The 27,632-nt window shown below is 39.9% G+C and overlaps 1 protein-coding gene across 7 annotated transcripts in view; it reads left to right on the top strand.

Moving 5' to 3' along the window:
* eys (eyes shut homolog) overlaps positions 1-27,632 on the top strand; it is a 313,003-nt gene that overhangs the window by 168,477 nt on the left and 116,894 nt on the right. For 5 of the 7 annotated variants that reach the window (XR_003986886.1, XM_030441358.1, XM_030441360.1 and 2 more), the window contains 12 exons: positions 2,970-3,092; positions 6,053-6,166; positions 8,027-8,149; positions 8,799-8,912; positions 10,653-10,886; positions 12,411-12,533; positions 12,615-12,728; positions 15,843-15,956; positions 16,932-17,045; positions 21,138-21,149; positions 22,588-22,785; positions 24,555-24,676. Coding sequence is in view for 6 of the 7 variants with exons in the window: in XM_030441358.1 (XP_030297218.1) it covers positions 2,970-3,092; positions 6,053-6,166; positions 8,027-8,149; positions 8,799-8,912; positions 10,653-10,886; positions 12,411-12,533; positions 12,615-12,728; positions 15,843-15,956; positions 16,932-17,045; positions 21,138-21,149; positions 22,588-22,785; positions 24,555-24,676 (1,505 nt within the window). In the remaining variant the exon portion in view is untranslated. The remainder of the gene's footprint in view (positions 1-2,969; positions 3,093-6,052; positions 6,167-8,026; positions 8,150-8,798; positions 8,913-10,652; positions 10,887-12,410; positions 12,534-12,614; positions 12,729-15,842; positions 15,957-16,931; positions 17,046-21,137; positions 21,150-22,587; positions 22,786-24,554; positions 24,677-27,632) is intronic. The other 2 variants (XM_030441361.1, XM_030441359.1) reach the window with 1 other exon arrangement.

Below are 27,632 nucleotides of genomic sequence, written 5' to 3'. Positions count from 1 at the left end.
AACGATGACCAGTACCTAAGGACCTATGCACTGAGACATCGTTATGCAACTGCCATACAGCTGCAGGCCCAGTTACGAGATGTGAGGGGTACTAGGGTTTCCAGACAAACCATTTGAAACCGACTCCACCGCTTTGGCTTGAATGCCAGTCGACCGTTGCAGGTGACTCCACTGACACCAAGACACCGCCGTGAACGTTTGCAGTTGGCACAAGACCATGTGACCTGGACAATGCAGCAGTGGTCTACTGTCCTGTTCACTGATGAGTGTCGGGTCACCCTGCACAGAAATGATGGTCGTCAGCGTTGCTGGAGAAGGCGAGGTGAGCGATACGCCGAGGTCAACATGGTCCCCAGGGTTCCCTTTGGTGGAGGAGGTGCAACAGTCTGGGCAGGCATCACCAGTCAGCGCAAAACAGATTTGGTTATTGTAGATGGCTCAGTCACTGCACGTTCTTACCTCAGAGACATCATAGAACCCATCATCATCCCCCAATTCCGCCAGCACACCCCCAACTTTCTGTTCATGGATGATAATGCTCCACCACATCGTGCCAGAATTGTCACAGCTCGACTTCAGGAAGTCGGAGTGCCTCATATGGTATGGCCAGCAATGTCCCCTGACCTGAACTCCATAGAGCATGTCTGGGACCAGCTGAAGCACAGACTGGATGATCGTACCCCACCCCCACATGACCTGGCAGAACTGCGTGTAGCACTTGTGGAGGAGTGGAACGCATTGCCTCAGAACAACATCATGAGGCTAGTGAGGAGCATGAGACGTCGCTGTCAAGCTGTCAAATGGTGGAAACACCCGCTACTGACATTGTCAATTTTTGTTATTTGGGGCTATCCTTGTTATTGTCTAAATTTTGGGGGTAATAAATATTAAACTAATGAAAATGGTGTTTCTTCTCATTCATTATTAGTAATATCAAAGGGAACTTTTACTTATTTCATTAAAATTCAGACCAAATAGGAAAAGCACTCATGTAAATAACAATATCCCTAACTTATTGTGAGTAGTGTATATGACATTTATGTGCCTATATCAAGAGTGACGCTGCCATATGTTACCTATAAGGCAGTATATGATTGCATACATCCTTGGAGATGTGGAGATGAAGGCTTTATATGTATATATCATATGTATGGATAATGATATACAGTATGTGACGTATATGTAATTATATGTCATATGGAATTATCATACATACATATTTGTTTGGACTGGACACGTATGTCAGTGTATGAAATTGTTCTAATTTGTAATAGGTTTCATAGCTGATGGATAATGTGGATATCATTTTATTGTAGCACAGCCTTTCAAACCAGGAAAAAGGCGACTCTTTTGCCATATTAAAATATAATGATATCCAAAAACCAGGATTATATTTAGCCTCATATAACGGTAACAATAGCAAAATATTGGCCAGGACTACTTAACACCAAATTTGATTGAACTCTGTGTTGCGTCTACCCAGCTAACTTGCATGCAGACCAACTAAGAAGGCCAGAAACATGAGCTCCTTGGTGGAGATGCAGGTTTCATATTTGCACATGGCTGTCGATGACTTCTATCCAAGAACATGATTCTCAGTTTTTCAGCTTGATGAAGCAACCAGAATGTTTAATTAAATATGCTGATGAACAGCAGTTTTCCGAGCCATCACTAATCCATCATTAACCACTGAACATGGGCGCATGAGGACGTTTTCTTTTTTTTTTCTTTTTTTTTTTTTCCAGCAAAAACATCATAGTGTGTGTCCTGCTACTTCTGAGCATGTTGAGATAAAGTGAAAAATAGTTCCACTGTCTGCCTTTTCATTCTGCAGCAGAGTTGGGCTGTGCCACTGGTAGCTGTCAGACAGAACAGGGAGTCCCATTTGGAGATGGTGACACTGTAAATGTGACATTCCTTCATGCAACATTAACTTCAGAGTGAATTGCATGCACAATTGGTTATTAAACACTTCTGAAACACTCTGTTGGAGGCAATAGCCGTCCATTAACCAGTCAAGGCAATACATAATATGACGAGAAAAGGGTAGTTGGAAGGTCATCAAACATCTAGATAGATGTGTTGATGTAAAGCACACCGTTCAGGATACATGTTAAAATGTAAAGAAGGTGGGGACTGCTTAGAGCTGGAACTACATCAACTACCCTGACTGCTGTCCTGTGTGTGTACATTCAAGTTTTGATGAAAGGGATTTGCATTAGGATGTGATGTTTGAAATATTTCATTCCTTTGCCTGTGAGTGAGACCTACTTTGCAGACGGCGGCTGCACACAGATTAATGCGACAGGGATATGGGGAACATTCCTCCTGTTTAGAGGCTTCTGGTTTTAAAGAGGTTTTTGGTTAGCGTGAGGGTACATTTTTTGGAACATTTCGCCCTTAAAAACTCAAATAATCTGTGACTCAGTAAAGTGAATCTCCCAGCCTTTATCATTCAAATCCAAAATGTCTTCTTTTTTTCTCTTTTTTTTCTAGCGTTACCTAATAGGCACAGTCTGAGCAGTGTGGTGTCAGCGACAAAAAACACAGTGATCTATTTCAGGACTCTCCCTTAAAGTCATCTTTATTTGTGCGAGTAATGAATATCAGTCACACCATCTGTCTGGCCTTTATTTACAACAATAGATATCGACACGGGTATCTATCAGTGACATGCAGACATGCGTTTGGTGGGGCAGATAAATGTGATATGGATCAGTTTGTTGGGGTGGGCCTCTCTCTCAATGATTCTCTCAATTAGCATACTGCACAGCAGGTAGATTGTGAGGGTGAGAATCAATACACCCATTAATCCGCTAAAGAAAAGGTGTCTTTACCCAATAAAACACACAGCAACGGAATAATGTTTTGCGTGATCCGTGCTACCGTTGTACGAATTCTGTCTTGATTGCTCTTATTTCCCTGCTGTATTTTGTCCTCCCCGTTGTTAACTTAATTTTTCATTGCAGGATTCAAGGGGAAAGACTGCTCTGTGGATATTGACCTTTGCTCATTTGGAATGTGCAGCGAGCACACATTAATATGCGCCGAGACCAAGGGTGGACAGGATGTGTCTTGCACATGTGAAAGAGGTGAGGAAGCTTTCCACCGGCGCTGCGTTTGTCGTAGGGGTGTAATAACAGGTGGGAAATAAATGAGCACACGGTGAGGCAGAGAACATTTTCTCCTCCATCGAGGGAGTATCGTGACAATATAGGGTAAACGTTAAGCTGTCTGTAGATCTAACTGTATCCAATTTTTATGTTTTTATCAGATCAAGACTGCACAAGACTTCTTCCCATGTGCCATATTCTCTGCTTAATGTTTTCAGACATTCATAACCATCAAATCATCTTGTACTTTTGCTGATTAATTTCACAACTCCAGCTAAAAAAAACATGACTCTGTTCGTGTGTCACTCGAGTCCCTCTGATTCCCCTCCATGCGGATGACAGGGTTATCACTGCAGTAGCTGCCAGCAGTGACAAGGATGACACAGGAGTAAGCAGAAGAGGCCTGAACTGTAGATACTCTGAGGCTTACCAGAGGTAACCAAGCTTCAGAGTCAAGGATACATAGTAAGTGACAGAGTGCCAGGGTAGTACTGTGTGTACAGGCAGGGGAAATTGTGCGGCTTATTCCTGGACACAGTTCTGGTATTTTAAATAAGAAACATTTTTTCCTGCCAAGCCAATCATAATTCAGTCGACGCTGCTCCGCACCGGCCTGGCTATCTCTTTTCCAATGAATGGCTATTACATAGAAGTTCATGTAAGCCAATCAATAACCGTAACTCCATTACTCCTGTTGCACTTATGCTCAGCAGATGTCAAAGTGAAGGATTGTGAGTGATTTCTTATGTAAATGGAAGCAACCTGCGGCGAGCTGCTCTCCCCAGATCACTTCTCAAGGGCAAACTGCAAGATTCTGTCTTGTCTCCATGTTTCCGGTCGGCGGTCTTGGCTTCCAAGACATGTTACTCATCCCCTCCCCTCACTGTATTCTTTATCCAACGCTAGTAACCTTTCGACCTATTATTTGCTACTCACACTAAATCATATCCTTGAACTGAGAATGATGGTTGAACTCAGAAGGCTGGATGTTGCATGTATGATTCTGAGTGTTTCGTATATATAAAAGGGGCCCTCTTGAACCCTTGGTGTTGTGTTGGACGCTGGTACATAGTCGAAAAATGGAGTCTGCTAACATAAACTGATGTGAGCTACTGTTGCTGTCATCCTTTTTACTGTCATGGAAAAAACTCAAACAAATCGCTCCAAGGCTTGAATAAGCAACGAGAGAGTCGGGGAAGATTTAATCTGTGGCACGTTACAATCATCTCACATATGGTCAATACAGTTTTTTTGTTTACAATTGTTGCATATAGCCCTTTTAAAGCTCGAAAATACTGGGTTTTTTTCAGCCTCACATTATTAATGTGGGTGTTAACATGCTTTAATGTTCCAAAACACTTTTTTTTTTGCTTCCTAATGTCCATTAGTGCCTGTCTCTTTAAGGGCCTTCTCTCAAAAAGCCCAGTCCGGTCCGATTGGTCAGCTCGCACAGGCATGAGTAGGTGTTTCAGCTCTGCTAGTGTTTTTTTGCAACCACAGCAGGTTGGCCGCGACTGTGTAGTTTTGAAATCGCAACCTTAAGGATGTCCTGAAGGCACAGTTTCTGACTACAGGCTGTGTGCATCTTCCTGTGGATTCAGCATTTTGATACACTCACAATCTTTATAAAGCACTTAGACTTGCTTTATATACAGTATGGGGATATATATATATAATATATAATCACAATATGAAGGAGAAAGACACTGCAGAGCTCCAGTATTCACTATAAAGTTTTGTGGAACACATTAGGGTAATGTTTTGCTCATTTTCAACTCAGCACCTGCCCTTTTTTTGTTTTGGATGTGCCTGCACACTCGTATTTTTATGAAAAAAATGTGTAAAGGTAAAATGGGCCACAACGTACCATCACAAATGCGTGTGGCGATTCTCTAGAGCTAGTTTTATAATTAAGAAAAGACATGGAATTCTTACCTGCTTTATGTTTTGTGAGAAGAAAGGACACAGTACGGAATTTTTCTGAAGTTATGAAGTAATTAAACTGGCTTGAAGGACATACTGTGTTTCGCAGTCATTGTGTTTTCAGAACCAATAAACAGTTTTTTGGAAGCAGCATCATTTAGGCTCACATTTGCATCTATTTCAAAGGAACAACTTTGCATTGCCATACTTAATTTTTTGCCACGAAAATTATTTGAGCTCCAAAAAGCTTTTTCGCTCCAAAGCTCCCGCTTGGCACGAGACAGTTTTTTTTTTTTCGTCACGCAGCGATTTTCGCAGTGCAGCAGTTGTTTTTGTTCAGCTGTTGTTCTTGTTTTTGTGTGTGTGTTGGGGGGGGGGGTTTCACCGCCGTATTGTTCTGGAGAGAAAAACTGCTTATTCTCACTGTTTCTTTTTATATTCGTTTTTTCCCACATTCCTAACTGCGAGGAGCATCTTAGGATGCGTCCCTTATGCTCGGTTTAGTCCTCGGCTGACTGTGGAAAAAAACTCCCATCGTACACACAAATGCTCTTTGCTATATAAGTGTGAGTTTAACCCACACACAGCCTGTGTAGCACCAGCAATAATGGGCCTTAAACACTGACATGTTTCAAGTCTTCAATGGCCAGCGTGGGCGTGTGTTTGTGTGTGTGAGCACGTTTACACGTGTGCACCGATGCGTGTTATTTGTTTCATGCAGGTTCCCTTTGTGTATAGATTGACTTTGATCTTAAAAATCACTGGATTGGGCTTGTTTAATGTAATAAATCAGGAGGGCAACGACTGGTTCTTATTAAACATGATTAAATGATCCAGTGAGCTGAGTCTGCATGTGCCCAGCAAGCGCTTTGAATCAATGCGAGCTTTGAAAACCGGCTTTTGTTTGTGAAAACAAAGTCACGCTGATCCTAATTGGCTGAGGAATGAAAACAAGCGAAAGGATTCCAATAACTCTGTCTTTTTTGTTTTGTTTTGTTTTTTTATATATGCCGCAGGGTTTGGAGGGTCATTCTGTGAAGTAAATCTCAACGAGTGCAAGTCCGAGCCATGCCAGAACGGCGGTAGTTGTGTGGACGGCGTTGACCTGTATCAGTGCTTCTGCTCGGAGGGTAAGTTGCAATGCAATTAGGTCCCCCCAGTTGTCGAGATGATACGATTATGTGGCTAATTCAGGCCTTTCGTTGGTGCTTAAGTGTGCAGCCGACCGTATTTTTTTCCAGCCTTGCAGTTACGACCCTGGTGTGAATGAAGAGGCCATTCAGAAATAGCTGAACACAAATTCTTTTCTCAGTTCTGTCTTTTGGAGGTCTTTTTCTCTTTCGTGTAGACACAAAGGCAAACAAATTACAAGGCAGTGAGTTATTTCCATTAAACAAGCAAGGAATTCTCCCGCTGTGTGCTGATGTTCAACAGCCATACACGGAAAACCCCATCTTATTAAGTATCGTATCCTATTGCAGTGAGATTCATTTCATTTTTTTTTTTTTCCTGATGGGGCCAATATTCACAGCGTGTATTTTTTTTTTCAAGACTGTGAACTCTGTCCCAGCAAGTAAGAGAAGTTGTGCCAGTTGCCTTATTACGAGATTTTTTGCATTTTTTGGAATCAAAAGAAGAACATCTTGTCTCCCAGATGTAATGAGATAATGAATGTGTTTAATCATTTCAGTAATTACAATTGAATAAATTAGATCATCCTCAGACCAACTTTATGAACTTGGGGAACCCATTAATGCAGAACATAGATTTGAATCTTCATTCTCCAGTCTTCAATATTAATAATTATTGCTCTTAATGAAGGGACGAATACATTTCAGTTTGGCGCAATATGTCCAGAACAAAACCATGGACAACTACCCTTAATGCGATTGAAGAATGTACAAGAATGCAGCAATGTTTGTGTGGAGGAGTCTCTCGGTCCTTGTATTCCTTTTTTTGCCCAACACCGACATGTTTATCTTAATTTCTGCTCTTGATTATTTTCAGAGTTTTGACCCGACATGGCCGGTGATTTCACTGATTAGCACGTTGAACCAAAGAGCCCAAACTAATCAGAGAAACTCGGTTGTTGTCCTGTTTGCTCCGAATGAAAACCTGTATTCTCACAAACAAACAAAAGCAACGTTTATTTCTTCTTCTTCTTTTTTTTTTTTTTTTAAATCATGATGATTGACAGTGACACATTTTTTCATATTCCCTAGCTTCGTGTTTGCTTTAAAATCTCACATGAAATCGCTCCATCACAAATTCTCACCCGCATCATTAGAGTAAGACAGAATAAATCTCAGCCATTTTTCCAATAATTTCTTGGTCCAGTTGACATCTTACCTGTGAGACGTACCTCTGATTAAACCTTGATTGCGGGTGAAGCCTGTTATGCATTTTTAATGAAGTCAGGATAATTGTCAAATTTTATGACATGGAGAGAGGTGGAAATTGGTTCCATGGTCAGTTTGAGAAATGATGAGAATTTGACCTGCACCGATGGTGCTGATAGCCGAGCATTAGTCATGGGCCTCCTGTAGCCGCGGTGTGTGACAGTGCTAATGATAGTCATTTTGTAGCGTGACCATGCGGTGGAATATATTTATGGGGGACTAAAATGTCAGAAATTGGCAGCACTCACTTTCACTTCATGACTTTAACCTTTTGAATATGAAAATATCACGTGTGCTGACAGAACTCGCCACGCAAAAAAAAAAAAAAAGTTAATCAAGACATCACGACAAAATGTAATTTATTTGCACGGATACAGACTATGGTGCAGACTCCATATCATGTGCTTGTTTACTTGTGATGAGCTTGCAGTGAAAAAAAAAAACAAAAAACCCCTCATGTTAAAATTTCACGACAGCAATGCATAGCTCTCGGGTGCAAGTTGATACTAATTAGTATCTTTTAAACTCTGGGTGTTTACTGACATTCACACGCCATCTCTGATGAGGTTCCTCCTTCTCTCTTTCCACCAGGGTTCGGGGGGTTTAACTGTGAAATCAACTATGATGAATGTGCCCATGGACACTGCGCCAATAATTCCACATGTATTGACCTGGTTGCAGACTATGAGTGCATCTGTCCTTCGGGCTTCGCTGGTGAGTTATCCATGTAATAATTTTCATAGTTTAGCGTTTAATGAAAAATAGGGCAGATTGATGACTCTTCAGCCGTGATAGCCGTCAAAGCGGCCCGACCGTCTAATGTAAGAGCTCATTCCCCAAGATCAGATTGACTGCTGCTGATTTGGTGTGAAGATATCATTGCTCCTCTTCCTGAAGATTATATGTTGGTTATAAAAATCTAAACAATGTGCCGTGTATCATTTTATTAAAGCCAACACAGGAATGTTTACAGTCAGCGAAGTCGATAACTACAAAGCCCATGTGTTCCCTGTGTTTTGTTGTGCAGTAGTAACAAAGGAGCTTTATTCATATTTATAGTGTGAGCGCTGTAAGAAAGAAAATTAGAATAAATCAATCACATGTGCCTTCGGCTGTGGGAGGAAACTGTAATCGAAACTGAAAGTAGAAATAAATGGCAGTCACACTGTACTATCACCCCTACTGGCTCCACGACAGAACACATGCGCTCCCTCACATCACGCCGGCTCGTAATGGTCGTCACTCTCTGCGGTCGGACTCATTTGTGTGAAGTGCGGCGTTATTATGTCGGTGCTGTGTTCTCATTCTTTTTTTTTTTTTTTTTTACTTTTTTCTCAATTAACAACCTTTATTTACTTCTCAGGAAAGAATTGCTCCACACCTGTCTCGGCGTGTGCGTCAGATGTTGAGTTCTGCAAAAATGGAGGAAGCTGCTCCTACAACACAGCTGGGGAAATATACTGTGTTTGCCCTCCAGGTAGTAAACAGGCACATGCATACAGTGGAATATATACAGACGTGTGATTTGACAATTGACATGTCAGTGTTCTAATTAATGTTTCTCCAGGACAATCAATGAAACAGACCAATCGTGTCTTTTGCAAGGTCATAGCTTTGCCACAAAATCCTTGGAGAAGTTATCCTTTGTAACACTTGGTTAACCTTGTAAAGAGTCTATTTGAACCCAATCATCTTTTCCTAACAGATTGTTTAGGAAAAGAACAGAAACCTAACCAAACCAAACTGACAGAAAACAAAGAAATGGAACGTATAAGTGAAGTTAGTGTAAATATAAGTTCCAGGTGACATACATACACGGTCTCCTGGATGACAGTCCCATACTTAGAGCAATAAAATGTAACTTCCTGTAGAACAATAGTTGATTGTAAAGTCTCCTTCCCAGGTAATCACATACTTACACATGCTTTGGGTAGGTGTCCGATCTGAGCTACCATCCCATAGTGTCAGTCGTTGACACTCAACAGTCAACTGTCTTTACACAGGAAGTTACATTTAGTTGCTTAGCCCATTTAGCCATAACAGCTAACCCAAGTTCAAGAATACGATTGGTGTTATGAAGGAGGCAAAGTTAAAGGAGGCTCATGTAAACCAGCCAGCACTTCTGATAAAAGTGCATTTAGTTTAAGTGTACTCCAAAGTTATTCATTTGAGCTGTAGGTCAAAGGCCCAGCGTCCATGTGTGGATTTAGGGGGATCTATTGGCAGAAATGGAATATGTTATTCAGAATGAAGTTTGATTAGTGTATAATTACCTGAGCACAAACATTTTTGTGTTTTCATCACCTTAAAATGAGCTGTATATATTGACAGAGTCAGCCTTGTTTTGCATTGCCATATTTCTACAGTAGCCCAGAAAGGACAAACTGAACACTGGCTCTAGAGATCCTTTCGCTTTTTACGCAGCCACCCAAAGGGGGTGTGAGGCAAAGAGTATATTGTTTGTTTTCTCACGGCTAGATGCCACTAAATCCCACACAATGGTCCTTTACAAAGGCTTCACATGTGAACAGGCATAGGGGAGCAAAATGCTATGGCAGTTACTTTAATTCAAGTGGACAGTGACGCATTATCAACTACTAGTAAGTAGATTTCTATACACGAGAACTTAAAGGAGTTCACTGTCAAATCAGTGTATACATTTACCTGTATGTGTTTTGGTGGCGGCAGCACGGTATCTGATAGGTGGGTTACATCAGTATCAGCGCGCTATAATGATATCAAATCTGTCCAAACTCTGGAAACTAATACTTAGCCATACAATCATTGTGACTGCTGAGTATCGTGCGGTGCATCCTACATGAATCCGCCTCTTTTAAAATTCAGGCCTTAAAACACGTGAAAACATATTCGTGCTGTTGATTACTGCGGTATCACCAAAACAGCTTCAACCTCCAAGTGATTATCATCAGAGAGCACATGTACAAATCGGCAAATTAGTCACAAGTGGCGACAAAAAACCTCACGCACCATTTTTTGTCTGTGGGTCGTGTACTGTTTGGTTGTGTTTGTTTGTTTGTTTGTTTTTTCATGGCTTTAGGCTCTGGCTGGATAAAACATGTAAATCAGCAGGGAGGAAAACACTGGCAATGACGGCATGACGTGAAATCCCGATCCGTGGTGTGTGCCAGATGAAGGCGGGGAGGATACTGTACACAGCACGGCACATCAATCACCTCTTTGATCCCACCTCTTACAGGATACCGTGGCAACGACTGCTCTGCATCTGTGAACCAATGTGTGTCAAATCCTTGCGACCCTGAGGGGACGCTCCTCTGTGAAGAGCTGGCAAATACTTATAGGTGTGTGTGTCAACACGGGCTCACCGGGCCGCACTGCAAAACACCTATAAACCACTGCGTCGACGGCCTGTGTCAACACGGCGCCGCGTGTGTGGATCTGTCAGGAGGGTTCAAGTGCGATTGTTTACCCGGTAGGTTCACCATCCAGCAGGGGGTGTTTTCAAATGGAGGCAGTTCCTCAAATTAATCATGTATCGCACACGCACACACACACCCGGTTTGATGCTTTCCCTTGTTCAACTACCTTCTCTGTTGGAGTCTAATCTCTTTGGCCTTAAGCAACAACACGTAACAGCCCAACGAAATGTGTAAGTCGGGGACTCCATTCATCAGGCCGTGAGCTGACTTCAAAGCGGCGAGGATGCTTGGAGTACCAGTTTGCCCACTTAAGAGCCAAAAGACTTCTCTTGCTGTTTTATCAAAGGAAAGGGTTGGTGTCAAAGGAACATAGTGTCATTGCATAACACTTTACCCACATGTGGCCAGATCATGTCCGATATACAGAAGTTAATCCACTTTATTTACTTATATTGCATTCATTCATATCACTAGGTGCAGGTAAGAAGGCAACTATACAGTGTAGATGATAAGTAAAGGAATAATCATTGCTTAATTACAAAGTAAGTACTTACCAGTTAGTTACCAAGTGTTATAAAAGGAAACATACCACATACCTGTGTGATTTTGGTGTAAATTCCTAAAATATTAGATCTTGTCAATATTTACATCATGTCATGAGGATAGCTACCATTTTGTACCCATGATTCGATAATAGCCAATCAAGTTCTTTCTTAGCTTGCAGGAAGGAAGTGAACAGCATGTAAGGCAATAAAAGTAAAGTCAGGAGAGCACTTGAACAAAAAGGAAAAGACCTCCAAAATAATCACTGATAACAATTTAATGTAAGGTTTATGCTTCGTAATAAATGTTTTTGCACGGTAACACTAGTAAAAGTCAGCAATAAATTTGTTAAAAAATGTATTGTTAAGTTGCATCTGATGGTTAAAACACTTGGTAAATGCCGTGTAGCTCATCTATAAACATTATTTGATTGGCTATGATAAAGTTGATACTTCAGTTATAAATCTTAATCATGTTATAGATCATAAAGCATTTCGTCATTTGTTCACAGTGAAACATTTCTTTTAGCTCAGGTTTAAGTACTTTAAATATAAAAACAAATTTACCATTTATTAAATATGGTTACGATAAAGTGTTATCTTGCGCATTTTGTAAGTTGCTTCACTCCCGCCAACAGTGAGAAAGAGAGAAATTGTCGGCAGTAACATGCACTGCATGACCCATTCGAAAAAACCGTGGCTCCAGAGAGGTCAGCTACTACACAATGGGTATTTAATTAGCTTGTTCATTAATTGCTGGACAGAGGAATCGGCTGATATCACATCTAATTACTTTTAATTACTGATTGTTCAGATATGTTGAGCTTAGATAATTAAATGCTTCCTGTATGTTTCGCAAGTTTGAGAGTGGCTTCTGAACTTCTGTATTTAAATGACTGCATAAATGCGCACTTTGTCCTCTATTTGTGCATTCGAAAAGAAGAGAAGACAGGAGGAAACTCAAAGTGATCCCATAGAGTCATAACTCCTCTGTAACAAAGATATCCTATAGATCATCTCACCCTCTCACTGCAGGTTTAACGGGCCGCTTTTGCGAGATAAACATTGACGACTGTGAGGTAAAGCCGTGCGGAGTCCTGAGCATTTGTGAAGACACACTCGACGGCTACACTTGCTTTTGTGCGCCTGGCTTTATTGGTGAGTGAGTTTTCTCTGTGAGTCAAAGTGGCTTTTTATCCACAGCTGCGATGTGTCAACATGTCGCGCGCCTTTTCTTAGGGAATAACTGCGAGATCGAAGTGAATGAATGCCTGAGCCAACCTTGTCAAAACGGAGGCTCCTGCATCGACGAGCTCGACTCGTTCAGCTGCCAGTGTCCTCATGGGATCACAGGTATTTCATACACTTTTCACCCCTACTATGTTACACAGTGTGGATGCATATGGCCAGGCAAACATTGCAACTGCTGTAACGATTGCAACATGACGTTGCCCAACCTTCCCCGTCTCTCTCAGTTGCCCCATACAAGCCTGTGGACAATTTGTTGTTTAATGCTGCTGACCCAGGATCCCTTTGTGAAGGACAGATTTTCCTGCTGCAGTTCGAAGGATGTGACTTCATACACGTTCTCCAAGTGCCTCTTCTCAAGTGCCTCTCTCCACTCCACTTACGGACAGCAGCAGTCGCTAAAGTCAGTTTAGAAATGGAGTCTGCTAATAAAACGACCAGCCGCTGCCAAATCACAGAAGCTCCACAGAGCCCCTTTAAAAGTTATCATCACAGATCAATATGACCAACAGTGGTTGAATAACACCCCTAAAGAGTAGTGGATAAAGTGGATAAGTAGTGGATGAAGCTTGAATTAAGTAGAAAGACCTTTATTTTTATCATCATATTTAATAACTTCAAATAGATCATTTAAAAAAAGTTATTATCCATAAAACACATTTTTGGTTTGCATAATAAAAAACATTGTTTTATATTATATTTGAGTTACATACTTGAGTAAAAGTAAAGATGTTGTGTTATAATATTATTCTTGTAAAAATAAGGGGTTAAAGTATCTATATACTGTATCCCATGGGTCGACTGATTATCAGCCTTGGATCAATCTTTGTTTTTATTTTTAATCTATCTGCAGATAAACCAAATTAGTTTAAAAATATGCTCTTTTGGCTCTGATGCAGTATATAATCTGTAAACTTACTACTAACAAAAGTTATCAAATCAATGTAGTGGAGTAACAAAGTACAGTATTTGTTTCCAAAATGAAGTGGAGTTGAAGTATAATAGGATAGGATAATAGAAACTGGTACCTCAAAATTGTACTTAAGTGCTTGAGTTGTTTTACGTTATTTGGTCTCAATGCAACGTTAAAAACAAGTTTTTTTTATCAGTTGCTAATTTTGCTGTAAAATCCTTTCTAAGAGATATAAGTCAAACATAACGCCAACGGGAGATCATGTAACGTAAATATGTTGGATTCTATTTGTGCTCCCTCGAGTGTTAACCTGTACTGAACTTAATGTTGATCTTTTCCTATTTCTGTGCCAATTAAATGCCATACATGAAGTCTGGTAAAATGTCACACACCACGTGACAAACAGAATTGACAGAATAAACATTATTACATACTATGGTGTCAGACTTCACATAACTCCCACATATTTACAAATTCATTATTTAAAAATGCAGCTCTGCGCTCAAAGAGGCTTTTGTTCTGACTCTCGTTCCACTTCCCCTTGAACTAAAAGTGGCACTATAAATAAAATGTATGGATGGAAAGGTATACTACACTCCAGTTGTCAGTCTGCTCGGTTTTAGGATTTACGGCAACAGACAATCTTTGATTCCCTTCAACCTTGATGCCTCTCAATAATGGAAACTCTTTATAGACATACAGTTACAGAGGAGTCACAGAAATCCCATTAGGGGTTTCTTTTTTTATTATGTGAGCGGGAAACAGCTGTATCTGCTCGCAGCGAGTGGCAGGTCATGTACTTAAACGTGTAGGATATTAGATTAAACGGACGATTGTACCTGCATAGAAATTGTGTTGTATTTCTTAACAGAATGAGATTTTATATTGTAAAAAATCACACTTTAGCACCCCTACCTGCCACTAATTGCTGCCTTGTTTATTGCCCTTCATAATATGAGTGTTAGACAGAAAAATTACAGCAGTTTTAGGTTTTGCCTGACCCCGGTTGTTCTACCAGTATTGATCTTTGCACATCCCCAAAGTCTTGTAGAAAAATCCAAATGTTTCTAGCTGTGCTGAGCATGAGTTTTGCCAACACCACTAAGCTGAGCTCGCTTACCTCATGCGAACCCTCAGGCCAAATGGCGATTAGGTTATAAAACAAGCTCTCTCCTGTGCAGCGTTACACAGGCAGCACAAACAGCGCACTGTGGTACATGGGATGTTGCTCTTTTCATCGCAGCATTTCACACCATGTAACTGCCTCCTCCAAAGCAAACAGAGACTGTGAATGAGTAAAATAGTAATGCAACAAAATCATGCTTTTTCAGTTTGTGTGCTGTGGACCTGCTTTGTATTTTCAGAGATGAACAAATTGGGAGGTAAACATGACCTACAACATATATATTTGATTATATATATATATATATATATATATATATATATATATATATATATATATATAAACATACATACATACATACATACATACATACATACATATATATATACACACACATCAGCTTGGCACACATGCACGATGTTGTTGTTTTTTCTGGTAAAACGTCAAAATCTGGAGTTAAAGCCTCTCTTTGATGAATATTCAAAACGAAATTATCAGTGTCAAATGAATATTGCTAGCATAAAAGTAAACATAAACATGTGTTCTGGTTTCCTTAGTGAAAATCCAGAGAGGTACTGGGTCATATTTCGAGGTAAAGCAACATTTTTGATAACCGTTAGCTTCCATTAGACCAGACAAATATAGCATTGTACTGCTTACTAGCGAAAAGTATTGTGTGACAGTGTTGCACAATACAACAGTAAAAGGCATAAATTGATTCTGAATATATTAGCACACATTTCAGACACATTTATTTAATCCTGGCAGTGAAACACACTGGACTTGATCACACAGCAGTATTAAGTAGAAAGTGGTTGAATGCTAAGCCTTGCTAACGGGTTGTCAGATATGTGTTTTTTACGTTGAAATATGGCCAGACTATGACTAGCCATCTGATCTCATCAGTCACAGATTGATCAGGAAATGTTGACATCATAACAGTTTGTCAGGTTCCTTACCTTCACACAACTTGCAACACACAGGAACACAGCAGCGTGACATTTTCTCAGCATTTTAGCTTCCCACCCTGAGTGTGATGTCAGAGGAAAATGGCCGCTGTGTGAAAATGGTCCATACAGTATTCTGCAAATTCAACATGAAGAGGCTCAAATACAAAAGTAAGATTGTCCTTTGTGGTCATTTATGACGACTGACCCTTTTTTTAAATGTCATGCCTTTACAGGGGAACACTGTGAGGTCAACGTAGATGAGTGCATGTCTTCGCCCTGCCTGCACAACGCCACATGCGTCGACCTCGTTCACGGCTATGGATGTGTCTGTAAGCCCGGCTTTACAGGTAAGCGATGGACTGTAGTTATTTGCAGCATTTTTGTGTATTGCTATGTGAATGAAACGCACTGCACGGTGTACGGTAGACGCAGCTCACATGTAGCAGCTTTCTGAGTTCGTACTTCGGGCCCAGCAGCTACCTACTGAATACAATTGGCTGTGTGTCATCTTTCATGTTGTTTTAAGCTATACATACACCGACCTACATTTGGGAAAATGTTTTCTTCACTTATGTATTTTGTTTGTTGCCAATTAAAACAGCACATTCAGACAGTCGCAGCACCACCGTTCATAAATAATTCATCGCTGTTAAAACGGTGAAGTGAAGTCGGCAGCCATCAGAGGCTCTTCTTGATGGTATGGCGACATTTTGAAGTCTTTTATACGTATTCCTAAGCTATTCGCTATTATTATGTGCAGCTGTGATGCCATCCATTAAAAGTACAAACATGAATAATGACTCTAAAACAAGGATTATGTATTTTCCACCTGTAAAGATCAAACACAGTAATGGTTTTCCTTTTTAATTGTTAATCCCACAGAGCAGGATTCACAGCAATAAAAACGGCTGCAGTGCTTAATCCTTTTTTTTTTTTTCTTTTAATGCCTATATATGTTATATGCAAGAAAACTCTTTTGAATATAGATAAATTGTATTAGAAATGGATGTCTTGCTGTGGGGACAATCATTGTTGTTTTATACCTTTTAATAGCACCATAGGGAGCACTCTCAGATTTTATGGTGGTTTTCAGCACTGCTGTGCAGCTTTCACATCATCTGTATGTATGGTGTTCAGAACGTTATTGCCCCAAAGAAAAAGGTTTCATGATTTTTCTAATACACACAACCTCTGTTCTGAAGTGGCGTTAATAAGCGTACGGTGATGTGTTTTGTAATTTTAACCATTTTAAAGCTGCCAAACTGTATGTCAATGACCTTCCGCATGACAAATGTATCAATCTGTGTTCTTTTCCGTCAAAGGTACAGAGTGTCAACTTGACATTGATGAGTGTGCTTCATCTCCCTGCAAGAATGGAGCCACTTGCATTGACCGGCCCGGTAATTACTTCTGCCAATGTGTGGCTCCATTTAAAGGTAATGAGCACTGAGGGAATGGGGACAAAAAGCAAAGTTAATTAACTTCACAAAGTATTATTTTCACCTGTCTGAACTCACTCCACATGTCTCAACAAAATGAGTACGTCTTCATTTGCTACCTGTGATTAAATAAAGAAAAACGTAAGTAATGAGGGAGATGTAAGATACGGTGGGTGCCTCTTCCATCGTTTAGCCGGAGGACCGAGCTACTGTAGCATCACTGCATGGCATTATCATTGCGTATCAATAGGGGGAAAACATGCTGATGAGTGATTTGAAGTAATGGATGATGTCAGACTCACACTTTTTCCCTCATTTTACATGAGAGAAGGAGATAATAAAAAGCTGAGACCGGATTTAATGAATGATTGCAGCCCAAACATTGATCTGCTTTTCTAATGACATTTTACACCAGCCATTGTGAGTTAATCAAAGTTAAAAAGTTTTTTTCATTGAATTCTCGTCTTACCACAAACGTACTCTGTGCATTTAATTAACAATCTTTGAACACAATGATGATATTGCTTACATGCTTTAATGCTCAAAAAACTCACCCATTTTCTCATACAGTACCGTCCACTGCCCCCCCTCCTGGATTCCCAGTCCCCTTTGATTGGTCAGCTCAAACACGTGCACGTGCCAGCAACACTAGCAACAACAGCCACTAGGGTATGCATCAATAATACAAATGTGTGACATGGTGATGTCGTATGATATCACAAAGTCACTAAATTAAAGGTGGTACTACTGACGAGGTCTTTCTGGCACTCTAGGAGCAGTGTTTTCCTTGAGAAAGAGGAGCTTCCGTTGGTGCAGACTTTGGGCTTTTTAACTGTCAAGATCTGAATTAAAACACTGAAAAGAAAAGGAAAAAAACTTAGAAGCATAACGGGTCCCTGTCACCTGTTAATTATATTTTACTGTAAGAAAAAAACTATTATATGTAAGTGCTTGAAAAATAGATTGTCCCGTTTGGTTGCCTGTCTTTTAGATGACAGGAATTTGTTCCTTTCATAACAGAACAATGATTAAATAATAGTAATGGATTACTATGCCATCAGTCTCACACTGCTTTTTAATTTTACAAGTGAATAGGAGATGGTGAAAAGCTGGGACTTGATTTTATTAATGATCATTGTCTGAAGCCAAAACACGGAGCTGGTTTTATATAACGATGTTTCATAGTGGCAGTCGCTCATTGACCAAAGTAACGATTGTCTATTTTTCATCATTAACTCGTTCGGTTAAAACCACAACGTTATGCATTTGATTTACTACGTTTGATTACAGCAATGACAGCATATTACAGTGTGCATTATTTAATTTTCTGTTGATTCTGTTTTACTGTAAGATATCAATGAAACTGGAATGAGTGCCTGAAAAATAAATTGCCAATTTGTTTATCCACCTTTGAAAGGACAGGAAATTGTTGCTTTGATAATTAAAAAGTTATTAGATAAGGAGATGATGATTAACTGAATGATCATTGTATGATGTCAGTTTATAATTGATGCTAGTTAATCACTAGGTAATCAGTTAAAATATTCATCATATTTTTCATCAAAAGTTCTTGTGTCACCACAAATTCTTATGCTTTATTTAGTATGTTTGTACACAATGACAATATTATATGACAGTGTGTATTATTTAATGATCTGTATAATGATCTGTAGATTAAAATTCACTTTAAGAAATCAACTAAACATTTACATATTGTAAATTAAAAAGAAATTGGCAAATTTGGTTATCCATCTTTAAAAGGAATGAAAAAAAAAATATTTAGGATTTAATCAGGCGTTGTTGATTTACATAGTGGTTATTAGATTTAGGATTGAGCTGGTACTACACAACTCGTATCAGCAGATGCGAATAATCCGACATAAAAAAAAAAAATCCTAATTTACCAGATTTATTATGATGTTGATTCGTTGGAGCAGCTTGTTTATGTCCCATATTGGTAATGACTGCAATTTTCTGAATATGTTTTCCAGCAAAACACAAGCTGTTTTTTTCATTTTGAGACACCCACTGTTTGACTGTGCATGTTTGAGTGGAGACTCTGCCGTGAAGATAGATAGATAGATAGATAGATAGATTTCCTGAAGTGGGATTTCACAGGAGCACCAAAGGTTTAATCATTAATAAATGTGAAAAAAAACACCCATTCTAGCCAGGAATCGCCGTAGACACGCTCATCCCAACAAGTCCCGTGACCAGTCAAGAAAGACCTTGGTCAAAACCCAAGGACCCACTCTTGACAGATCTAATGAGCATGTTGGCTGTGAGATCTTCCTGGAAGGACAACAGTCAGGGCAGCACTTCACAAATCCAGGCTTTACAACAAAGTGGCCAGGAGGAAATGACTCCTGAAAAAAGGCACATAGAATGTACAAAAAGCCACTTCAAAGGCTCTGACGGTGTAAGGAGGAAGATTCAGATCTCTGACGAAAATGAGAAAAAAGAAGTCTTCCGCTGTAATTCAAAGGGATTTAGAAATTGCAGCAGATATGAGCCACATTTGATAGCACATAGAGCAGTGCTCTTGCTATAAGGCATGGTAGTGTTGGACATATCACAGTGTGGTTGCTTTTCATAGACAAAGAATTTGGTAATGGTAAATTAGACCCAATACAAGTATACCCTAGACCCATGCAATTCTATAATGCTGTCTGTACACGAGGACAGTATGCACTTTTCATGCATATATGTGCCATGCAGTAAAAGAGAAAGTCAGAATGCCTGACGGTAATGAATTTCGCTTTGTAGCTGAAGTATTCACCTGCATTGTCAATGCTGCACTCTACAAAAGCCGAAGCCTTGCTTTGTACCAGATTGTTGTTCGACTCAATCTGCACCTCATTCATCTTCCTCGTTAGAGATCACACATCTTTGGAACAAAGTGTGTCTAAAGCAAACAGAAATTATTTTGAAAACCAGCTTTCATGCTTTCCCCAAGTCTGTACATACATGCTGGATGCTTTGTTCCTCAGAGTCTCCAAATGGTGGGTAGCTACAATTCAAGTGCGATGATAGTAAAATGTAGGTCTTGGCAGTAGAAATGCTGCTGCACTGCAGTATTGAAAAACTACCTGTGAATTCTTCAAGACGCTGTTATGGCAAACTTTCACACTGCATAACATTTGTGCTTACATTAGCCACTGAACAAGTCTGTTGCCGGCAGCAGCTCATTTTGTGGTTCGGGGACTGTGTGCTTTGTGCTAATGAGTTAGCGGCTAAACAAAAAAGTCCGCCACGGCTGCTTATGCCACTTACTCTTTGGCAGGGGTTGTTTGCTTGCTACTGAGTTGGCTGGCTTCAGAGGCTGTGTACTCTGAGCACAGCGTTGTCATCGCTAAACATAATCAAATAGTGTTATCTCGTGTTTGACATGTAAGAACCACCTAAGAATTATCATAGTTAATGTAAACGATGATCGTGGGTACTCCGCTGTCAAGCTAGCATGTGAGCATCGGGAGATTTCCTATGCACTTTCTCGGCCAGTCTTGTGTGACTTGTGTAGCTTGCTTATAGCTTTAGCACCATATCCACCTGGCCTTGAGGGAGACTCAGGCATGCACAATGGCTATGATTTTCTAAATGCTTTTCGAGTAATTACTATAATATATGATAACTGTACTTCATGTATAATGGATAGTAATTGCCTGATCTTTTTTTATGCATTATTGAACTAAGAAATAAAGACTGCAGAATTATTGTATTGTGCACCGTATGAGGGTCGCGCCGTTTTATAATGCCAATTTTGAAGTACCAAATTTGAGTATTTCCACTGAATTTCTATTTGATAAGCAGCCTAGACAAAACAAATCCCTCTGAACTTGTCCAATTCTCAAATTACATTGCATTAGTTATCAGCTGTGGCTACTTAACCCTGCTGGCTCAGACAAAAGCAGTGCTGTGCCGTACAAAATTTGACAAAAGCATGCAGAACATTTGGATTTGGCCGTTTCCTCTACAGATAAATGACTCATTTTACAAGAGGTTTTTTTGTTGTTGTTGCATTAAGAATGTCCTAATAATGTTATATTTACATAAAATGTAACATGTACATCTTTCTTCATGTTTTCACAGACATTGTCAGAGGTAGGACACTTAACCCTGATGTTGTGTCTTGTTTTGTATGCTTTGCAGTGTTGTTACTATTTGCTATTTAAAGTTCAATGCCAGGCCTGATTTGAGTTCTGCACTTGCTTTGTGAAGTTCATTTCTTCATATGCATGCCCCTAATTTCTTCCCCTTGTTTGTACTTCATGATTTTCATATCTGTGCTTGGCTAAAGTGATTTTCCTCAACAGACGTTTGCATCATGCAGGACCTGATTACAATGACGTCTGGCACTTTCATTTGTCCGGAGTTTGCTCAAAGTGTCACAAAAAAATCATAAAATTGCAAATGGTAACTTTCAATCAGCACATTAGTAATTAAATTGAGTGCTGCATAGCCACAGGTGAGCTTTTATCCATTGTTCTAAATCAGCATGGAAAATGGTTGCCAATCAGAATTGAGGACTGAGACTATTGTGCTTGTTTTGTCACGAGCATGAAACATTTTTTATGTGTGTATGTATATTTTAGGGACTGTGATGAATTTAGCCATGTCATTTCTTATGTTTGGTCACTGAAACGGAGTAAATAAATTTTAAATAAATATTTAAAATGTAAAAAAAAATGTAATTAATCCAAAGGATTGAAGAAAGTGACCAGATTAGCTACTGTTCAAACAATGTTTAGGGCTTCCTGTATGTCTGTCTCATTGGTGGAAAGTACCTAAGTACATTTACATTACCTTAAAGGTGCATTATGAAGGAATTGGTCACATCAAGTTAGGGCTAGGCGGTATTTCCTCAAAAAGATATCGCAATATATTTAGGCCACATATACAATATACAGACTCAGATATACAGAGATATTTTGAAACCTTCTCAAAAGCACTTTATTATTGTATTATTGATTGGGTGACAGAATGGGCCATACTTGAATATAAATATTGCAACAATATTGTAAGTACTTTCACAAAGCACTAACATGTTATCAATAATCTTCAGTAAAGTTCCTGCTTATTGTAAATGATGGTGGCTAGTTCGCTCAGTTAGCCGTGCAGCTAGCTGTCCAGACTGTAAGCATGGACCACCGGAGGAGTGTTGTTGCTTACATGGGAGCATGGGATTGTTATTTATCCACATTTCTGTTGACAGTTAATACATATCATTTATATACACATGTATGTTATCTACTACGATGTTGAGGTACTTGTACTGTATTGACATTTTCCGCTATTTTCTACATTTCAGGAAAGATATTTTATTTTTTACTCCACTATCTCAATTGTACTATATGAGTCCTATACAGAATCAGGTTAATGATTTAAAATATAATCGGCAACCACTGAATGATGATTTATCATGGATGGGAAAAGATGATCCCCAGGTTGAAATTCACCAGCTACCTCTACACAGCTATTTCCAAACAGAGTGCTGTCTGCTGCACGGCCCTCCAATGTGTGTTTCTTTGCCTCACCCCAGGTCATAATTGTGAGTTCTTACCCTGTGAGGCCAGTAATCCGTGCGAGAATGGCGCAGTGTGTGTGGAGGAGTTGGATCAGGACCATTTCCCTTTGGGTTTCCGCTGTCACTGTCGCCGGGGCTTCACTGGCCCCCGCTGTGAAATCAATGTGGATGAGTGCAGCTCCAGCCCCTGTTTTCACGGCTTCTGCTATGATGGTAAGAAACAGCCTATCTTGCCAACACGCTTAATAGCAGGGCCCTCAAGATGGAAGCGTGTTGCCGCACACACACACACACACACACACACACACACACACATGTAGCGACTATGTCAAATTTGGTTTTGCTCACTTAAGATCCTGACAGGCGGTTTTCAATTGGGTCACCGTCGCAACTAATAAGGGTGTTATGAGAGTGGAGTTATTCCATCTGATGTGAGGATCTAGGACATTACCTGCTGCAGTAGGCTTGATTAGCTCTTGAACGTAACCGTAAAAGGAAATCAATTAGGCATCAATATTGTGGAGCAATTTGAATAATGGATGATAAATGACAAAATTAATGCAATCAAAGCTCAGGGCAAAATATTGTGTTTTCTTCCCTCAGCTATCTATTAAGATTTGACACAATGTAGTCCATCTGTAGCCTGATTACTGCACACATTTACTGTGAAGGGCAAACATTTAAAGGTTCATCAAAAACCCACATTTTCCTCTTAGCTGTGTAGTGCTTTTCATCCATCTAAGCTGTTTTTTAGATGTCTGCCTTTTTTCTTGAATATAATGGGACGGATGGCACCCAGCTTCCTGTGCTCAAAAAATACCTTTTGAAAAACTTAAACAGCCGTGTCTAAAATTAAATTTCTCTCAGCAACAAATTATTTATGCCTTGGCACGACTTTCCAGCCCTCGCGCAATCTCAACAAACCCAGCCAGTGTTGTTTCAACTGGCTTGCGCCGGAGCAAAAAACACTGATGGCAGTGGATCACTACCTAAGAGTATCCTATCCTTCACTGTGCGACAGTGGACCTCGGCCAGCTGTCTCGACTAATCTCGAGCGCAGCCAGTTCACCTTAGGTTAGTGAGGCAGGCCTCGAGGACCTATTGGCCGGCGCTCGGCAGCAGCCAGCCAGCCACCAGGGAGAGCACTGCATAGCTACAGTGGCTGAGATGAGTAATGCTGCTGCCACCCAGGACCTAAAGCATTTAATGAGAGTAATAGCAGCTACACGCACCAAGACAGAGTGACAGCATAGATTACGTGGTAAATCTTTGGGATAATGAAGAATCCTGGGACCCTGACTGGGGAAGTAATAAATTCACTCCTGTAAGAACTGCAATTACCTCTGTCACTGGCTTGCCTGTACACCAGTGTTGTGCTGGAGAAACAGAATGATGCATCCCGCTTCAACGTCATTAATAGTTAAAGAGAGGAAGGAATGGATTATTAGACGTGGGAGATTCTAACTTGTGATGGAAGAAATTGGCACATTTGTAACATCTGAATAAAGGATGGTCCTGAAATGGGCTCTCTCCCTCTGTTCCGCCTCTTTCCCCCTCATTCGGTGCGTTGAGAGTGTGAAAACAAATGGCCCCGGCTTTTAGGCTCTCATTGAGAACGAATGGGATAAGTGCAGACGGGGAAAGTAGTAGGGTGAGAGAAAAAAAAAGGGGGCTGAGTGGCCGTCGCAGACAGGTTCATTTAAAGATGGTTAGAGTGTCAAACTCCATCAGACTGATGCAGAGGGAGGGAACCTGTCAGGAAGATTTAGCAACAACAGGTCAGAACGACGCGGCAGAAAGGCGTTTATTTTATCGGTCACGTCCATTAGGAAAAATGAAATCACGGCGGGGTGATTGTGTTTTATGCTCGTAATCAGCACTTACCTGTGTGGATCTGTGCGACATTAGTGGGTCCTACAGAGAAAAGAGAGAATTAATTTATGATGCAAGGCGCTGTAACTGTTCCACTGATTTTGTTTCAGTTGTAGACGGCTTTTACTGCCTTTGCAATCCTGGCTACGCCGGGCTGAGATGTGAGCAAGACATTGATGACTGTGTGAACAGTTTGTGCAGCGCCAACTCAATATGTAAGGACCTCCATCTGGTAAGTATATATTTTTTTTTGTTGGGAAGGGTAATGCACTCATATAATGGCCTTTAAAAGGCTTTAAAATGGCCGAATGTGCTGTTAATCGCTACAGTTTGTGACTCATTTGAAATACCACGGTTTATCATGAAATGTTGACAGAACCCGGGACACATATGGTGCTGCTTGTGTCCTATATTAAGTGCCATGCAGTTAATGTGTGAAGGCATAAGACATAAACAACTGTGCAATAACATGAATAGTGGGGGATTAATAAAGAATAATAGAATACATGGCTACATCGCTCTGGGTTCCATATAATGTCTAAAAATGTCTAAAAGTGGCGCCACATTATTGTAATTACTTTGAGAAAGCCATGCCAATTACACCATGAATGCCTTTTTATCTGAACTTGGAATGTACGAAAATGACCAAAATGTAACTGGGGAAAATCACATTGAAGTGGCACTTAATAGTTTTGAAGAAGAAATTCAAACTCAGAATTTTAATGAGGTAAGAATACAAATTCGGTTTGTTGTTTTTCTATAAGTGAATAAGCAAGTTGTCCTCAGAGGAAAATAAGGTCCCCAGAACACGGTTTGAAGAAAGAAGGGTGGCAGGGTCCGCCACATATAAACCAGGTAAAACCAGGTATGAAATCCTGTGAATGACTTGTTCAAGGTCAGTTTGTTCAGTCATGATCTTTCTCCCCCAGATGAAATTTCTTCCCCAGAACTCCAGAATTCCTTTGGATTAGTAATTCGAAATTAATCGTTAGGACGAACATACAATGAAACATATAGAAAGCACCGTGGTTGATGCTTCTGTATGACTATTGTATATATCTTTTCTATTGTCGAAAAAACCTTGTTTCCACATCTCAAATAGTTATAGCTAAGCTAATGCAGCTGACTTTGAATTGAACCACAGGGGTAGGATATTAAGGATAAACAAGATGTGCTTGTCCTGTAGCTGCAGGACTCAGTTGATTTTCTGTAAATCCATGTTGAAATGACAAGTAAAAAAACAGAATTTGTGAAATTTAGGCTGTAAATTGTACATCAAAGATCAAGCGATTTTGGAAATGACTTCTTCCCGGTACATTTTATTTCAAATGTGCTTGTCCTTCTCCACTGATGGCTGTTTCTACAGAAGCTCGGCTTGGGTTTAAAGGCCTATTTAAAGACTTTCTTTTTTGCAGGGAAGAGCTCTACTTCTGTAGTTATTCAAGTGTTTTTTTAGCCAATAACATTGATCTGTTGCAGCTGCAAAAGGCCCTGGGAGCTGACTGCTGCTTACAAACTGTGCAATGAGTACCAGGGGCCTTTTTCCAACAGCTGCTTATTTGCTAACAGATTGCAGTAGTGAAGCAGATGTGTCATAGATAAAGTCTTTGGGTTTGTGTTTATTTATTTATTTTTAACCATTAGACAAAGACATATATCTTGTGTATATGTGTTTATAGTCCACACCTAGAGTTTTAAAATAAGTCTGTGCTCTTGAAAATGAGTGCATAGTGTATCGAAGAAAGATGAGATCTATTTAACAAAAACAGCATGTTTCAGTTGGGAGCCAATGGAGTCCCGGAGGAGCCACACGTATAAGAGAGAAAGCAATTCAGAACCTTTCTGCTAGTTTTCGTCATGAACACAAATTAATTTCTAAAAAGTATCAATACCAAACTTCAACCTTTTGAAAATTAAACCAATTTTCAAGCTTTTCAACTTTTTCCTCCATAGAAACTACTCAGTGGTCAAGGCTGTTTTCTCCCCAATTAATCGCCTTTTGCCAAAATGAATTCAGACAGATTATTGATTGCTAAACAAGTCTTAAGCCTGACAAATAGACAACAGTTTGTAGTTTTTTCATTTTTAAGAAGCAGTTGGTAAGGCATGGTCAGAATTTTGGTTTAAAATGTTCAGAAACATTATCAAGAATGTGAAGAAACAGTGTTGACATTTACTCATATTATATATATTTATGATATTGCAGAGATGTCTACTGAAGATGGCATGCTGACCAGCTTGCCCCTGGCTCCTGATTCCACTTTGTACCACAAGAGACAATAGTCTGATAGCCCCCATAGTTTGGAGATGTAAATGTAAGTCCAATGAAACAGATAAAATAAACCCACAAAATGTGAAAAAAGATTTCTACACTAACCCTAACCCCCTTTTTAACAGATCTAAATCCAGTTTAGTTACCTTGTAAAAAGCACGCCATGCAAACTCGACACGAACGGAATAAAAGTATTCCGGCTCCACACACCATTTAAATCTGGCATCCGCCGTCTGAGTGGTTGTGTTCAGATTATACAAGATTACACTAATTATACCTCTAAAGGTGTTATTGACAACATTTAGCCACTAAATGTGGCATTCCATCTCCCCTACCACTATAATCACATCACAACACAGCTGATGTTCGAATCATCTGCCCCCTCAAAGTGGTTCCAGTTTGTTGCAAGAGCTAATGTTGCTAAAGCTAGCCTCCAAAAACGCTAGCTAGCAAAACTTAACAACGCTGATGACGCTATTGCTAACAATTGCTAAGCTATTGCTTTTTCTTCAAACTGTCAGCTACCAATGTCTCTTGATTACTGACAATCAGAGATACCACAGTATACCAACAGCGTAATACTACTGGTTCTCAAATAAGCTGGAACCGACCGACAGAATTCTTACACAGAGATAAACAAAACAATCAATTTGAACCCGAAAAAAAGGTGTAGAGGTAAAATGTCAACATCTGAGGGTGTATGATTTGTCTGCGTAAAAATGTTATCAGTACGACTGCTAATGTGTGAAAGAAAAATGTTTTCCTCTGCTTTGTATTCACAGGCACTATCTGAAGCAAAATAGCATGTTCCGATGTGGTTATCAAGACCTTGATGTTCATTTTTCAGGGATTCTCTGATTAGGGTTTCAAAATTATCCCCAGCAGAGAATCCTGGCTAAAAAAATGTCAGTGTTGT

Source organism: Sparus aurata, chromosome 15, assembly GCF_900880675.1.
Source record: "Sparus aurata chromosome 15, fSpaAur1.1, whole genome shotgun sequence".
Taxonomy (NCBI): Eukaryota; Metazoa; Chordata; class Actinopteri; order Spariformes; family Sparidae; genus Sparus; species Sparus aurata.
The sequence above is the reverse complement of the archived record's forward strand: the minus strand, read 5'-3'. Positions and strand labels throughout refer to the sequence as shown.